We start from the raw sequence: 18,019 nt of genomic DNA on the forward strand, positions 1-18,019 counted from the left end.
ATAATGATATTCTTAGGTAACTTTTTTATCCTATAACTAGATCTATGAGTACATGAATTATAAAATAGAAGCCTAGCGCATTTTTAGTTCCTGCTTTTCTGCTTTAATCTCCTGTGTTTTATGAGACTGCGTAGGTTCAGATCCTGCCCTACCACCTTAGTGTATGACCTTGGGCCACTACTTAATCTCCTTGTGCCTCTATTCCCCTTTTTAAAATGAGGATGATGAAGATAATAATAATACTACCTACCTCACAAGGTTTTGTAACAAATGAGATAACAGATGTAAAATGCTTAAAACAGCTCCAAGCACAGTGTAAGTACTCAATAAATACATTAATAATTCTAATTCACAAATCTATTTTTAATGACAATAGGCAAACTTGGTTTAATTATCTCTGCTTAAGTTGTAACCTTTTTTCTCTTTTTATAAGTTCCATGTCAAATATTATTAAAGTAAGGTAGTTTGATTATTTCTAAAGTTAATTACTCATGCTGCCCAATCAAGAGAACATAAATAAAGGGTAATATACATCAAAAAAAAAAAAAAAAGACTTAGTCATATGCAGTATTAATAACTACTAGGGTACCTGTATATATAGTTCTTTAGAGTTCCAAAGGGACATAGTGTCTCTGCTTTCTTGTCCTGGTGTTCCAGTCTATATTTCTCACCCTGTTTGTCTTGTTATGTACACTTGTTGGTTGATGGGCTTCAGAACCTAAAGGCTTCCCCTTTTAAGAGCTGGAAGTACCTTTAGAGATCACCTACCAGTTTCAATCCTTAGATTTTACCAAGGAAAAATCTGAGGCTCAGAAGGATCCTAAGGTTTCCCTTATTACTGGAGAGATAAAGGATCTAATCTTAGACATGAAGGACTGTATTTCCCAAATTCCAGGTCTCTTGCAGACATGTAAAACCTTAGAGAAGCTGGAGGGACAGAATATTTACTTTCAGAGCCCCATCCAGTCATGGTCCGTGGAGAGAACTGTAGCCTTTGGGAGTTGTATACACAAATCAGGTAATCTAGTAAGTCTGGAAAGAAAGAACTGTAAGCTTTGTCGCTTAAGGATATTAAAACTCTAGCTGCTGGCTAAATGGTCAACCTAGATATGCCAGGTACATATTGTATAGACCAATACATAATGGATTCAGTTTTTTTTTTAAATTGGTCAGAGAATCTGGAGACCATCTGGAGCAGGTGGGATTAGCTATGAGAAAAGAAGCTCAGTGAAAATATTTTTCATAAAAAAATAAGAGAGCACAGAAGGACATGAAATAGGCAGAGTAAATGAATTACAGAAGATTCCATAGCTGGCACAGAACACAGAGCTAGAACTTAAATTTTCTAGTTCCCAAATTCAGTGCTTACCTTTCCCTCGGTTATGCTCAGTAACACAAGACAGGTTGGGTCTGAAGACCTGAGCTTGAAATAGCAATTTTTTTTTAAAAAGATTTATGTATTAGAGAGACGGAGAGCTTGTGCACAGGGTTGGAGGGACAGAGGAGAGAATCCCAAGCAGACTCCCCACTGAGCACAGAGCCTGATACGGGACTCGATCCCACAACCCATGAGATCGTGACCTGAGCTGAAATCACGAGTCAGAGGCCCAACCAACTGAGCCACCGAGGCACCCCAAAATAGCAATCTTTGAATAAAATCGGATATAAATGTGCCCCAGATATACACATTTTGTGTAGTTAAAAATATGTTAACTTCTGGGTATTTGAATTAATAAGGAAAAAATATAGTCCATTACTACTTTGTATACATAAGATCTAGAAGGGCTCACACATAAATGTTAATAGTTACCTTTTAGTGGTAGAATTGTGGGGTATTTTTCTTACCAATTTTCTTAGTTTTTTTTTTGAAGATTTTATTTATTTGAGAGAGGGAGAGTGGGAGGGAGGGGCAGAGGGAGAGAGAGAAGCAGGGAGCCCGATGCGGGACTCGATCCCAGGACCCTGGGATCATGACCTGAGCCAAAGGCAGACACTTAACCAACTGAGCCACCCAGGTGCCCCGATTTTCTTAATTTTAAACTAAGGGTGCATTGCTTTTATAACGGGGGGGGGAGGAGGGGGAAATAAAGCAAGAAGGAATTACAGACTACTTCGCAATATATTTTCACTCCTTTCTGGTAGACAATACCTTTCATAATACATATCTGATAGTAGATCCTCTGTCAGGTGTCACAGTTCTAGGCAAAGCTCCATTCCCCTTCTGGCTGTGTGATTGGGACAATAAGAAAGTGTAGGCTGGCCAGCCATACTGAGGGTGGTGCATGCTCACTTGGGAGCCAAAGCAACACTGTCCTGCCAGGATCCCTCACCTCAGTGGGCCAGGCCTTGGAGGATCTGGAAGCTGCCATAGCCAGGGTTCCATCCTCATTGCCTTGTTTTATATCTATTCATTGTTTCTAATAATGAGTATATTGTTGAGTTCTATCTCCATCATTAATAGTCATATTGTATACCTATTGAGCACCTTCTATGTGGTAAACACTTTCCTTTGTTCTAGGTCACCTGTAAACAAAACAAAAAACTTATATTCTGGGAGCTGGGAGACATAAACCTTAAACAAAAGGACAAGTAAATATACATGTCTGGTGATGATGAATGTTATGGAGGAAAAATAACACAGGGATGAGACATAGTGGTACTTTTGACTGGGGATGGGAGGGGAAGGAGGGAGGAGGGAGAAGAAGGAGTCTTATTACTTTATGAAAGGGCTCATCAGTGAGATCTGAATAAGTGGGGTTGTAAAACCATAAGAATAACTGGAGGAAATGTATCCCAGGCAAAGGGTTTGAGTTAAGAGAGTGTTTAGTGTGCTAAGTAACAGCAAGAAGGCCACTGTAACTGTGATTCAGCGAGCAAGGATTGATCGTAGAAGATGAGACCAGAGAGGCAGCTGGGGACCAGATCACCAAGAGCCTTTTTTACTGGCCCTTATAAGGACTTTAGCTTTTGCCATGAATGAGATAGGAGATCATGGTGGCGGGGAGGTCGGGGCAAGGAGGAAAAAGGGCTTATGCAGAGTCATGACTTGACTTAGGTTAAAAGGTTTATGGACTGCTGTGGCAAGAAAAGATTATAGCAAGGCAACGGTGGAAGCAGGGAGACCATTTAAGAGGTTATTCCAAAATCCAGGTGGCAGGTGGCAATGGCACTAATAGTGTAATAACGGTGGAGGTGGTGAGAAGTGGTTGGATTCTGAATATGTTTTGCAGGTAGAACCATTAGGATTGGCTAATGAATTGAATAGGGGTGGGGAGTATATGTAAGAGTAAGAGAAGAGCTGGGAAGGACTTCCAAGATATTTGGTCTTATCAAAGAGAAGGACAGAGTTGCCATTCACTATGATGGGGAATACTGGTGGCAGGCAGGGAGCCAACATTTCAGATGTAGAAACGCAAAGTTTGAGATGCCTATTAGATATCCACGTGGAAAGTTCTCCTAGGCAGTTGGTTATACAAGTCTGGAATCTGGGGAATGGGTCAGACTAGAGATTGAAATTTGAGATTCATTGTGTATAGGTAATACTTAAATCATGAGACCCAAAAAGATCACCTAGCAAGTGGCTATGGGTAAAAAAGAGAAGAGGTTCAGGACTAAGTCTTAGGACACCTTACCATTTAAAGATCACTGAAATGAAGAGGAAGCACTGAAGAAATCTGAGAAGGAAGTCAGTCTGGTAGGAGAACCAAGAGAGTCATCTTCTTGAATCCAAGTGAAAGAAGTATTTCAAGAAGCTGGGAGAGATCAACTGGATTAAGTAGACCCAGTAAGACGAAGGCTAAGAAAACGGACATTGGATTTAGGAACATGGAAGTCATTGATGAACTTGACAGAGGTTGTTTGGTATAACAGTAGAATGACAGGCTGATCCTGGTTAGTTCAGGCTCTTAAGAATGGACAAGAGGAGCTGGAAACAGTAAGTACATGAACTCCCAAGGTTTGCTGAAAGGAAAACTGGAGTGCCATGTATAGTCCAGAGAGTGTTTTTAAATTGAGAGAAATTACAGCAAGGTTATGTGCCAAAGGGAATGATCCAGTAGAGGAAAGCTTAAAGACCCAAGAGCAAGAAGAGAGATGATTACTGGAGCCTTTCCCTTGATTAGGCAAGAGATGGTGGGATTCCAATGAGGTAGTCCAAAAGCACAGTGTTCGTTCTTAATAAGAGGAGGGAAAGAAGAGCAAGTGTGCAGGGATGCCCATAATGACCAATGTAGTGTCGGGAACACAGAGACATTCCCTTCTTAGTGATTTTGTTTTCTCAGAGACTTAGAAAGCACGATCATCAGCCAAGAGTGAGGCAGAGAAAGAGGCATTGAAGACCTCTTAGTTACATTAAGTTTATCTTCTATAAATGAGGTTTTAGAGTAGAACTCAGTTGCACACATAATTGGGAATCCTGACAAAATGCTGTTTTATTACAGTAGTTGTTTGTGAATGGGGAGAGAGTTTGAAAAACCAGGAGGGGAGGAAGGAGATGGTGAGGACATAGGTACATGGTTAAAGATCCGATTTTGAATTTTGCTGTTTCTAAAAGCATGTCTCAAGTATAACATCCTACCTAACAAGAGTTGTTCTCGGCTCAGTCGACATAGCTAGATTTACAAGCAGTTTTTGGCAACGTTCAGGTGTTTGAGAATGGACTTGCTTGTATTTGAAGTTGTGTGACATTCCACCAAGCAGTGGCTGCATCCCAAAGTCCACATTCTTGAGCAGTCATTTGTAATGTAAGAGGAGTGGTAGATGGTAGAGGGTGACCTCAGAGCTCCCCCTTTTCCTCCTCTCCAGCTCATGCCCTCTTTCAGAGCAGAATTAATGTACTTCGTGGGCTATCACATGTCTCATATTTACATCTGTAAGATGTCCAGCCTCAGGCTTTTTCAGACTGTATATAATCCATCAGTGGGTTCCTAATTGATAACACAGTTTCAGATTGCCTTTCAGACTAGCTGGAAACAGACCCACATAAATTGTAAACTATTCTTAGCTTCATTTACCCAAAACTAGTTCATGTGTCCATCCATCCAACACACATGTGTATCCTTTTTCTTAAACCCAACCCTGCCAGATCTCGACTTTCTAAACTGACTCCTTGTCCCTGATTCCCTTCAAGCAACTAGCATTTGACAGTGCACACGTTCCATTATGGTGCTGGTAATGTTTTGCTCAGGTTCCTTCCTGCTTTTATCCCTAGTTTCTCTCCCTCCCTCTCTCTCTCTCTCATTCTCTTTTTTTTTTTTTTAATTCCTGCTGAGCTATTTTCTTGTGGGTAGCCTGATCCCTGAAGAGAATTTATTTGAAGAGTCCAAGGAAAGTTGCCTCTTGCTCTCTTGAGTTATGCAATTGAGGTGTGAGTGGCATGGGAGTGAGTCTTTCTTGCGAAAAGAAAAAGTGCCTGGACTTTCTTTATTGTGTTTGATTTAAAGACATCATTTGAAGTTGCAAACTTCGATCTTGGTAGCGTTGCAGTCTACATTGAGAAACGGGATTCACGGGGTGTCGGGGGCATCTGTAAGTCATGTTACACCGGTAAATGCTGCAGGAGGTACAGGTGGGCACCGGAGGCTGGAGACTGTGCTGCTGCTTTCAGTGGCTTCATCACTTCCTTCTGTGAATGACCAAGATGGGCTCTGTGTTGTAGTTTTTTCTGTCTGCTTTCAAATGCCATGAAAATGACCTGTTCCATATGCTAATGCCAATGCAGTGAAAAGCTGTGTTCTTCCTAAAAACCTAAAATAAAAGCATAAAAATCAGCCAACCTAGGAATCTCTAGTATGTTTTTATGCCTATTTGCCCCAGCTTCATGATTGCATTAGTGTCATTAGAAATGTGGTAATTATTCATATAACATCTAAAACCTATTCAGTCACTTAGGAATCTAGATTATTGAGGCTATGTGATTCAGTTTACATTTGTGTGTGTGTGTACACGCATATCCACAAAATTAAGAATCCCTTCAAGTTCTGTCCCTGTAATGCAAGCTACTTCAAAGTCTAGTCTTTTTTATAGTTTGTTACAACAACCCTGTTATACTGATTGCAGATTTTATTAGTCACATATAGTCTCATATATATAATCTCATATACGTATTATCATGGATATAGCCTGGTTTTGTTTTCTGTTTTTCTGTTTTTGTAGTTAACAAATGTATCCTGAACATTCCTTTGTATATGTGTAAATATACTTCTAGATCCTGGGGGTAATGATTGTATAACGTCCTTGAATTAATCAGTCTACTCCAGTTCAACATTCAGATTGTCCCAATTTTTCACTCTATCACTGCCCTCTGGAAGGATTCCAAGTGATCCCTCCACGGTTTTCCTGACCCCCTGTGTAGTAGTTGACAGGTAAACGTCTTTTTTGAAGCTCTATCATCCTTTGGTTTCTATAAAATTCTTCTGTACCATTTATCCTCTTACTTCTCTGCTCAGACCTTTTCATTTTTTTTCTTAAGCTCCTTTGTCCTCAGGTAGATGTCCCCACATGTCCTCTCTTAACCACCTTCATCACGTCTAAATGTTATCTCCCCAAATGTTCTCAATTTAGCCAGCACCTCAGCTCCGGCCACATGCTGCGGAATTCCAGATCTCTCTCTCCAGCCATGGCCTATTTGAGTTTATTTATTGAGTAACCAACTTTAAGACACACATGTCTCTGTGATGATTCTGTAGCTACCTCAAAAATTAAACAGAAAACAAACTTTTCCCTAAACTTCTCCACAGTCTGGGCTTACTGTCCCAATTAGCAGTACCTCCATCCTGGTTACACTGGGAATTCTTCCTCACCTTTTTCTACCCAGTACTTCTCCAGGTTTTAACAGATTTAACTTCCCTTAAATCAGTGATCAAAGGAGAGTGTTGGTGAGTGAATATTTGTTAAGTATTTACTACGTACAAGTCACCTCACTAGGCATTTCTGTGTGTCCTTTTTCCTGCTTGTCATACTGACTTGTGACGTAGGTCTCATTGTCCCCTTTTCATTGAAGGGGCAACTTGGCTCAGATTCCATAGTTCAGAGATAAGTCTTGAATCCCTTTTGTCTTCTCCACTGCTAATGCCATAAACTTAGATCTTCACAGATCTTTCTAGAAGATGAATTAATATAGAAACCTCCCAAAAGGTTTCTCTGCTTTTATTTCCTTTTAAATATATCCTGCACACTGTAGGTATTTTGCAAATATCTGCTCTGTAACTCCATTTCTTAAAAACCTCTGGTGGCTCACCTGTAAGAAAAAGATGGAGGCCTTTCAACTCCATCTTCTTCTCTTCCTCTTCCCTCTCCCCTCACGAGGTCACTTTCATTTCTTCAAGTCCTCAATCTCCATCACTCCTCCACGCTTTTGCTCATGTTACTGTTTTATCCTAGAATATAGTGCCTGCCTCCTCTGACTTGTAAAATATTGCTCATTCCTTAGGGCCCAGCATCTTTGTCATCTTTGCTGACGCTCACAGGTAGAATTCTTTGTCTGTGGTACTGCTTGGGTTTGCTAGTGGGGCACACTTTAAGATGGAGACTGGTGGCCTGTGGGGAAAGGGAAGGAAGCAGGATTGAGCAGCGGGAGAAGTCAGGCTGAGGTGGGGTCGTCAGGCTCAGTGGGGTCCTCAGCTACCTCTCTCCTTTATTATTTTACTCTTTGGTACATTCTTAGAAATTAAAGTTTTTATCTTGGGCATCTACTTGACCCTCTGCTCCTTTTATTTTTTGCGTGTCGAGTTCCCAATCTTGTGTCCATAGCCAATACACAGCAAGTACTTACTGATGAATGAATGAAACAGGAATTTTCTTGGTGCTTTTCATTTTTATAATTGAAGAACCAAGACTTTTGAAGGACCTTAGGAAAGAAAAGAATGTGGTTGTGGTTTGCTTGTAAGGTAGCACTGGTTTCTTTGGCTTCATAGCAAATTGGCATACATAAATATCTCAGGTATATAGAGTGACACAGACCATGCATATGAATAATATCATCCTGCGTTTGCATGAAACTATGCTGAGTCCAAATACACAGTGCCCACAAGAAAATCAATCTGTTGCCTCTTAGCACCTCATAAACCATTTTATACTTTTGTCTTCCCATGGATACCAAAGACAAGTATCCATTCTATTTTATAGACGAGAAACAGGCCCAGAGAAGTTAACTGATCTACCTACAGTCAGACAACAAATGGTGGGTATTGAGATGACTAAACATTATGTCCTGACGCCTAGTCCAATGAGCCTCCTATCATAGACTGCTTAGGACAAAGAGATGTCTCCATCCCTGTATTCTGCCTGCTGCTACTTCAAACTCTTTATGTCTCAAATCAAACCCATAATCTCTGACACTTCCAACTCAAACCACCTCCCCCGCCCATGTTCTATATGTCAGTTAAGAGCAGCTTCATTTTACACAATACCGAAGCTTGAGACCCAGAACCAACCACAACTCCTTCCTTGTACTTTCTTATAAAGAGCTTTTCTCAGGTAACATCTATAAGGTAGTTACTGTGGCAGACACCAAGATAATCAAGACAGAGGTTTTACCCTCAAGCTCACAACCTAGTTGTATATATGTATGTTTTGAGGGGAGTGAAGGGAAGGAGAAAATCAATAGACAACTACTGTTACTATACAGTGCTAAGTGCTATAATGATAAAGGTAAGCAGGGGTTACTTGACCCATATTGTAAGGTTGAGTTGCATCTTAAAAGACGTTGGGAATTATCCAGGTGATGTGCCTGAGGTAAGTACATTTCTCAGTTAGAAATCTATAAAAGTGTAGCCAGCCCAATCCAGGATCATTGTGTAAGAGGGCAATAAGTAACAGGTAATGAAGGTAGCACTAAGCCAGATTTTAACCACTTGTATATGAATCTGAGGAGTTTGGTTTTGGTTTGGCTTTTGTTTTGATTTGTTTTTTAGCTTGAAGTCAACCAACTGACAGACTAAGCAGCGCGAGCCAGAGAGCTTTGTGGAAAGTGGATGAAACTGTAGTTGGCCTGGAAGAAGGAGAAAACTGGGTAGACTATTAAATGTAATCCAAAAGTGGGATTAGAGAGAAGTGGCCATGGCATAGGCAAAATGGCTAGATGAGGGAGAAATGAGAGGACAAGAAGTGGAGAATCATTGTAGACCACTCTTCCAAATTACTTGGCTGAGAAAAAGGGGAAAGGTCCCTGATAGGAAGAGATAGGGTAAAGGAAGAGTTTTATTGTTATTGCTAATCATTTTTTAAGTTTGGGAAACTTGAAAATGATTATATGCTAAAGATAGAGAAACAGTCTAGGAAGAAAGTAAAGCTAGGGAAATAGATGGGACAATGGAGTTAAATGTCTTTGGCCAGTTGTCCCAAATTTGGCTGATCATCAGAGTCATCTGGAGTGCTTTGTCAAAAGAATACCTATTCTTTGACCCCCAGCTCAGACTTGGCAACTCAGAATATTGGCTTGGTAAAGCTTGGGAATCTATAGGTTTCAAAAGTTGATTGTGATGATCAACCAGGCTTTGAGAACTCTGTTAAATTTCTCTTACCCCTTCCATGAATGTTTGGAGATCACCTGGTCCTTTGGATCCTCTGGGAGTGGTCTATTAAAAGGAAGAGGACAGAGTAGTAGATCCTGTAGTGATTTTGGATTGCCCCGGAAGTTTATCCTGAATTCTCTGAGCCCATGACCAGGCTGTCTTAACGGAATTGAGGACATAATGGAATGGTTATTTTGGCATTATGTAGATAACCTAGAACGGACATAAAAAGCTGTGAGCTTGGAGCAGAACCTGAGATTTGAGGATATTCTCTTCTTAGTATTGGACTGAAGTAAATACAGTGGGATTAGCTGGGTCAGCTGTCATTAATCTAAGTTTGGCAATGGACTTTAGCTAGCATGGTCGTTGTGGTAGAAGAATTACTGGGCTACGTGGTCTGGATCCCATTCAAGGGTCAGAGCTTAGGTCACTCTTCCCTTTCTGAGTCAGAATATGCTTAGTTATAAGATGAGAATAATATCTCTTTGGTAAAGCTCCACCTATTTTGGCTCTTGCATAGCTATCATACACTGGGGAAAATTAACCTCTATAAGCCTTGGTTTCCTAAATAATAAATTAAACCTACCTCAGAAGGTTGTTTAAAAAAATTAACTGAGATAATATATATAAAAGACATAGCAAAGTGCCTGGTGAATTGTCAAATACTCAGTATGCCTACCACTCCTGAAAAGTATAAAGAGTAGCTAAGAGTCCATGAAATACAGCTCATTCAGAACGTGTGGTAAAATGATGCTCTGGGTATGAGCTAGGAGTAGGAATTAGAAAGCGTGATGTAGAGTGTAATGCCAGAAATTTTGTTTGGAGTCCTCAAAATGTTTATTCCCCTCCAAAATGATTTCTGTTGCACAGAATATTACTGAAAGGTGCTGTGTAGTTTCTGATCTTTTGCGGGAGTGTGTGTGTGTTTTTGTGTGTCTGCCATTCTGTGTATTTAGGACAGCTCTTGTATTTTATATTTGGCAAGCTGTGGGGGGTAGATACTTTGTGTGTTTCGCTGAGTGGTGTTGGGCTGGGCATCAGAAAGGCCAGAGTTCCTTGAGGTGGGAGGCAACAAGCTTTCTACCACAGAGCATTTTCTCTGTTTTCTGCCTTTGGTGGTTAATATTGTCAGGAAAAACCAAAGTCACAGCCCAACTACAAGCGGTTTGTAATCCATCTCGTTCTCATCAGCCTGATGGTTTAAGCATTAAAGTGGGCAGGCAAGGAGGTTGGGGACATGGTTTTGTTTTGACTAGAGAGGCTGATGATCCAAGAACTGGTCAGATGTAGATGGTGAAATTGGAAGGGAAATATTTGGGGGCCAGGGAATCTGGGGCCCATATGTTAGAATTTCCCACAGACAGTATACTACACTATGCAGGTGAATCTTGAGACTCAAATGGGAAATAAAGAATGCCTGAAAAGGGAGAAGACACATTTTTAAGTAAACTCTACCCCCAACATGGGGCTCAAAGTCATGACCTCCAAGATTAAGAGTCGCATGATCTACCAGCTGAGCCAGCTGGGCACTCCCGAAAGGCATGTTTTTAGCTGCTTTTCCGACTACAACTGGTGTGTAATGGCTGAAGAAAAATAAGCCAGTAGGTATTGAGAAGTTGTTTGTCTTTGTTAGAATTAACATAGGAACTGTAAGAGAAAAATAGTAAATTTGTTGAAGGCTCACAGAAGGAGACCAAGGGGGAACAGAGCTTGCCTTTAAAGAACAAGGAGCTGTCACAGGAACCTCCTCGTTTGTTAAAAGCCAATATGAAGTTTTCTGTCATTCTGTCTAAATATTTCTTGGTACCGTTTGTACATTTTGTTTAGTCTTGGGTCAATAATAATAATAATTATTTAGTGCTGACCTACTAAGTTATTCTAAGTTACTAGGAAGTAAGAATACCTCTGCTTTTAACCCCTTTTTTGCATAAACTTGATCAAAGCCAATGAGAAATTTGCTCTTTCTAGTTGCAAATCTTTGTGCTTCCTTCCTTTCTATTGACCTTCATTCTTTACCCTTATTTCTCTTTGGTTTCTAAAGGGTCTTTGGAAATACCTTGTCCAAATCCATCCCTCGGAGACTAGAGATGAGGAAATGGTGAAATCTCATGGGGCACAGAGGTGAAGAGAGCCTTGGCCAAGGTCATCATTCACTGGCTCATCTAGCAGTTTCTGACTCAGTGCATCCTAAAAACGAGGCATGCACCAGGCTTTGGGAATGTGGTGAATTTGGCTCTGGGTTTGGCTCCTGCCCTCATGGAACTTGCAGCAAGTTTGCATAAGAGACGTGAACCATAGCCACAAAAATCGGTACACCAACCATTACCAGTTTTTGCTCTGAAGGAAAATGGTGGGTGCTATTAGAGAGGATAATAATCAAGGGTGGTCAGGGTAGGTCTCTCTGAGAAGTTGAAAAGAGTTACTTCAGGTCTAAGGATCATCTTGTGTGGAGAGCTTGGCACGTTTGCAGAACTGCAAGAGGTAGCCCTTGACGTACGGCGTAGTGGGTTAAAGAGGGTAAAAGTGAGGCTGGAGATTAGAAAGGGGCCAGAGGGTGCTGGGCCTTATTGGGTTTGGATTTAATGCTAGCTCTGGTGTAGTGGGAAACCTTTGAACGGTTTTGAGCAAAGCAATGGTGGGATTCAATTTCCATTTTAGAAAGATTCCTTTGGATGCTGTATAGTGAGTACATATAAGGTCAGAGGGCTTGCCAGTCTTAGAGATGGGACCAAAACCCATGGCTTCCTATTCCCAGTCCATTCTGATTTATCAGGGTCTTGCTTCTAGTGCCTAAGTACCAACCCAAATTAAATAGAAAGTGCAAAACAGCATTGGGCCTGTGTCCAACTGGCTTTCTTATGTTTATTCACATTGACTGTGAACGACTTCTCCAATCTGTTAAACACCTACAGGATAATTAAGAGGTCTCAGCTATATAGTTTCACAGTCACATAAAAACTCCTTCTATTATGTAAAATATGCTTTTTATCAGAGTCATGAGTGCTATAATTAACTTGACCTGCCTTCTGAGCTACAGTGTTTGTGCCATTTTCCAGTTAAGCCAGCCTGTGGGGTCAATGGCGAACCCCATGACATTGGGCTACTCAGCTGGTGCATGCCGGTTTTAGCAGTTCAGCCATTCGTTTTTTCTCACAAGATTAAATGCTCACTTTAGCCTATGTCTTATCAATTGCGATAGCCTTTCTTTCTGTCAGGTGTCCTCTTAATTGCATTTCTTTACATTTTGTCTTTATAAACTAATGCAGCTGACTATTTTGATTGAAAGACACCAACATATTTATATATTTACTCTGCCTCTCAAGAAATACTCGGTGTGCTTTTTATCTGTTGAATGCTAATTCATTCAACATGTATTTAGTGACCTTGTGGAGGCACTGTAGTGTTCTGGAAAGAGCAAGGGCTTTGGAGGCAGACACACCTCGATCAAATCATGACTTGGGCCTTGAGCAAGTGAGTTCTGCACCAGTAAAGTGGGTATAGCAACAAACTCATAAAGTAGTTATGAAAAATGGCACACAGGGGTGCCTGGGTGGCTCAGTCGTTGAGCGTCTGCCTTCAGCTCAGGTCGTGGTCCCGGGGTCCCAGGATTGAGCCCCGCATCGGGCTCCCTGCTCTGCGGGAAGCCTGCTTCTCCCTCTCCCACTCCCCCTGCTTGTGTTCCCTCTCTTGCTGTGTCTCTGTCAAATAAATACAATCTTTTAATAAAAAAAAAAAAGAAAAGCGGCACACCATGTATAAAACTAGTTGATATGGTGCTCAGTAAGTTTTCACTGTTCTTTTTTTTTTTAAAGATTCTATTCATTCACTTGCCAGAGAGACACAGTGAGAGAGGGAACACAAGCAGGGGGAGCGGGAGAGGGAGAAGCAGGCTCCCCGCTGAGCAGGGAGCCCGATGCGGGGCTGGATCGCAGGACCCCGAGACCACGACCTTAGCCGAAGGCAGACGCTCAACGACTGAGCCACCCAGGTGCCCCAAGTTTTCACTGTTCTATCAAATCAACTTTATTGAGGCATAATTGATATGCAATAAACTTCACATGTGTAACATATACAGTTGATATATTTTGTCATATATAGTCCCCTGAAACCATCAGACAGGTAGGCTTTTTCTCTCTCCATTTACCTATTTCTGTACCTATTATATTGGCAGTGGTGTTGGGAGAGCAGAGTGTCAATCATTTTAAAAGCTATTTAGAATTATCATTGCTCTTGGGACACCTGGGTGGCTCAGTCGGTTAAGCATCTGCCTTCGGCTCAGGTCATGATCCCCGGGTCCTGGGATCGAGTCCCACATCAGATTCCTTGCTCAATGGGGAGCCTGCTTCTCCCTCCCTGCGCTCCCACTGCTTGTGCACTCTCTCTTTCTCGCTCTCTCTCTGACAAATTAAAAAAATTATCATTGCTCTATGTTGAGTCACCATATTTATTTTTAATTGGATTTGGCATTAGAAGAAAGTAAGAGTTTATAGTTTATTAAAAGTATCACAAATAGTTGAGAAAGAGTACTTCTGAGCAGACCCTCCCAGCCCGTGTGCTGCGGACATCAACCCTGCAGCTCCCACAGAGCCTGCGCCTTGACCTGAAGAGAACTGAGCACCTCTGCCCAGGGCACAGAGGTGACTCAGACCCAGATCTCACCCTCAAGGATCTCAGAATCTAGAGATGGGAGAGTGAAAAGTTGCCCAGAATACAATAACACTAACTAGAAGGTGGGAGAGGTAAGATGCTGGAGGATTTCAGAGGGTGTGGTGGCTTGCCTCTTGGGGATGAGCTCCAGTGAGGAAGAAATCATTTGTTGCCACCTTCACGTGTGTCTGTCTGAGGTAGGTGTGCAGAGCAGTTGAGACCAATACAGACCCTACCCACTGATAGCTTAAAGCCTAACACCGTACATCATGGACCGACAGGTTGGACGTATGCCCAGCCTTTTCCTGGACAGTGTCCAGCATTGCTGAGGAAAGAGTGAGCACGCAGGACCCCAGCCCAAGTTATCCAGTTGCCGGAACATCTCACTGACTCCTAGGAATGGGGGAAGCCGCCTCTGGGTTGCCTGTGCCTGTGTGGAAAATAGGGCTCTTCACCTCCACATCTAGGTCAGAGAGGGGCCCGCTTGGGGTGCACACCACAATGATAGATTGCTTCTGGGCCCTGGGGTCCTCATTACCATCATATCCATCATCTTCTGCTAGTACCGAATAATGCATGAAATTTAATCAGATGCCAAAGGAGTTCTCAGCGGGAGGGTTTAAGGAACCTTGCCTGACACTTATGCTCTAGTGCTGGAATGATTATAAGGAACCAGAATGATCTTTTGTGGTGAGACTAAATGTATCATGCACCATATGAATTCTGATTTATTTTTAAAACATTCTTGCTCTCATTGGCTCCCCTTTTAATAGTCTCACTGTAGCCTGTTTATTGTTACAGATGTTACTTTTAAATGAGGTCATTGAGCTTTACTTCCAAAGGCACTGTTTGCCTTTTTCTTGCGGGCTTGGCAGGGCTGCCTGAAGAACAGTGCTAACAAGAGATCAAGGTTAAGGCTTCGGACCCCCAGAGGAAAAGCTGCCTCCATGTTTACGTGCAAATCACATCAGCCCTAGGTCTCAGGGGAGAGTGTGGTCACCCCGGTCCAGGTGTTGACCTTGATAAGGTTGCCTGGCAGAGTGGAGCGGGGACTTGCGTTGTGGTCACACACCCCCCACTGCCCTTCCTGTCCACTGTGAAACCTCAGGGAGCCCAGAAAAGTCGGAGCCGGGTTCTTTGTCCATAACTTCGGGAGAATGCTTTGTTACTCTTAGGATTTTTGTGAGGATAAAATATGCTGCCCTTTCTCCGTGTGTGTGTTTGGCAGGGTAATTGCTGGAGGCAGGAGGCACTGGACATGCTTTAAGTCCCCCAAGCGGGGCATTTCACACGGTGGGCTCGGAGTTCGAATGCTCAAGTGGAAGGCCCACTGACCAAATCCAGCTCACCACTGATGTTTGTAAATCAGCTGTCATTGGCACACCCGCACATGCACCGAGGTCGGGGGCTGCTTTTGCACGACAGCAGCAGAGTTGGGTGGGTCGCGACAGAGCCTGCATGGTCGGCAACCCTGGCAGACGTTTGCCGACCTCCGAGCCAGACTCAAGGATGGCTGCGTGGCGTTCAGAGCTTTAGGTACATTCTTATCAGATGCACCTCATACTTGCCTTTTGCCTTTGCTCAGACTCCTCCTCCCCCTGAATTGCTTTCTGTCCCACTTCCCACTATGTAAGTCTTCTGGTGTATCAGTTATTACAATAAGACTTGTCTTTTGCTCAGCTGTGTGTATCTTGTAGCATGTAAAGCAGGATACGACACATAGTAAGTGTATGGTTCATTACGGATTCGGTGGGGGAAAAGAGTGGAAGGGCATCAGGAGGGAGAGAACTCTGCTTGTGGGAGAGGGTAAGAAAGACTTCATGGAGGTTTGGGGACAGGATTGCCCCCAAGAAGGCGGCTGCCCCTCCCGCTGCAGCTCAGTGGCAGGAATACAAGGTATGTAGGAAGGGAGGCAATACTGTGTGATGGTAAGAACCTAGGAGCCAGGACAGCCAGGCTGGAATCCCAACTTGGCCATTTACTGATGAAACCTTAGACAAGTCACTTAAGCTCTCTAAATGTATTTTCTAAACTCCAAAGTAGGGAATAATAATACCACCGTCGTCCTACAGTTGTTTCATGGGTTAAATGAGCAACCATGAAGGAAAGCCTGTGTCCCGCTCCTGGCACATTGGAATCATTCCATGAGCTCTTACTGAATGATGGTGGTTCTGACCTTTGTACCATCTATGCTAATTTCCTCATTGTGGAGTGAGCAAGGTCAAGGTCACAGGTCTAGTCCCTCTGGAGACCTGGCCTCTTAACGTCACTGTTTTCCATTAGAGAGTGTACCCCGGCAAGTGTAAACTGGTCCAACAGGGACCAGCCTCCTGAGGGGAGAGACTAGTGCAGATGAATCATTCATGCTAGAAAAAACATCCCAGGACATACAGCATCACCACACAACGTTAAGAATAATAGCTTCCCTTGACTGAAACATTCATTACATTTTTCTATTCGCAGGTATTTTTTTAAGGGACAGAAAGAAAATGTTTAGTGGAAAATTTACAGCCTTAGATCTAGTGGGACTTCTTCATACTACAAGCAGTTTATGCAAAGCAGATGCCTAAGGAGCCATGCCTGCCTGCACCTGTGGATTTGGTGCTTATATTTCCTTTTCCCCACTCCTCTAGTTCTTGCAGACAACCTGAAATCCAACCCTGGAATTAAGTGGCAGTATTTCAGCTCGGAAGAAGGGATTTTCACCGTTTTCCCAGCACACAAGTTCCGGTGTAAGGGCAGCTATGAGCATCGTAGTAGGTACGTTGACTTGCTTGCTACAGTTGTAATTACTGCTTAAGAGTGATCTGTATGAAACGGAGACTCCTCATTTACACACATGACTGCCTCCAAGCTGTGGTTTCTCAAACTTACTCCAGAATGATTTCACCAGTGAGCGTATGTGGATGTGGAAATGCTAGGAAGGGCAAATGATAAAGCCCAGAGTTTTTCTAGAACTATCTAACAAGGTACTCACTAAAGAAATTAAACTGTTGGAGGCACCCACGTGGTTTTGAGCTTCAGGCATCCTTGGTGAGACAGGAATGATAATACCTTTGCTTAAGCGCAGCCCTAAAAGACTCCTAAGTACATGCAATCTCAGCTACTAGAAGTTTTAAAGTTGCCCAGGACACATTGGATCAAAAAATGATTAGCATCCTGCTCTTCTCACGGAAATGACTGGGAGTTTGTACCGCTTAGCCAGAAGGACAGTAATGGTGAGCTAATTTGTATGACAAGACTCATCAATTTACAGAACCCCTTAGGCAAAGATACTTCCCTTTTGAATCCCTACGGCTTCCCTTTGCAGTGTATCTGCAAAGGGTGTTTGACACCAGAAAATCTGGAGCTAGTGCAGGGTGTTCATTTCACTTGCCATTTTTTAGAGTCCAAAATAACCATCGCTTTAGCCTCTCTTTATCGTTACTTTAATTTGTGTCTAAAATTTTCCCCAAGGAAAATACTACTTCTGTGATTTTCCTAAAAAGACCTTTGTGTCATTGGTATGGTTTCTTCGGTTCCCTCCCTAGACATCCTGGTGAAGACTTAAGTGTCTTAGAAACTGGACCAGAAGTCATGACCGTGGGTCTGGTCTGGCTTATTTCAGGAGAGACCAAAGACACCATGAACCATCTAATTTGCATTTACTTCTAAGAAGATAGGTTGGATGGCATGCTGCTATTAATGAATCACCTGTGAGGGAAAGTCCAAAAGGACAAGCAGGACCTTGTCAGAAATCCGCACTCACCTGCACTTGGAAGGTTTCATGCATACCTACCCTGAATCTGCATTAAACCAACCCTCAACACTGTCTTCCCTCGGCTAAGTAATCCAGGTTCCTCCCCTCCTAGATTGATGTT

General features: G+C 42.5%; 1 protein-coding gene across 3 annotated transcripts in view; it reads left to right on the top strand.

Annotated features, from left to right (window-relative positions):
• The window catches only part of CACHD1 (cache domain containing 1), a 205,537-nt gene that overhangs the window by 129,653 nt on the left and 57,865 nt on the right, over positions 1 to 18,019 (top strand). For 2 of the 3 annotated variants that reach the window (XM_081818551.1, XM_081818552.1), the window contains exon 5: positions 16,793 to 16,919. In XM_081818551.1, the coding sequence (XP_081674677.1) occupies positions 16,793 to 16,919 (127 nt within the window). Of the gene's footprint in view, positions 1 to 16,792; positions 16,920 to 18,019 lie in introns of those variants that run through there. The other variant, XM_081818553.1, reaches the window with a different exon arrangement.

This window comes from Leptonychotes weddellii, chromosome 4 (genome assembly GCF_054177405.1).
Source record: "Leptonychotes weddellii isolate Sample4059 chromosome 4, ASM5417740v2, whole genome shotgun sequence".
In the NCBI taxonomy this organism is placed as follows: domain Eukaryota; kingdom Metazoa; phylum Chordata; class Mammalia; order Carnivora; family Phocidae; genus Leptonychotes; species Leptonychotes weddellii.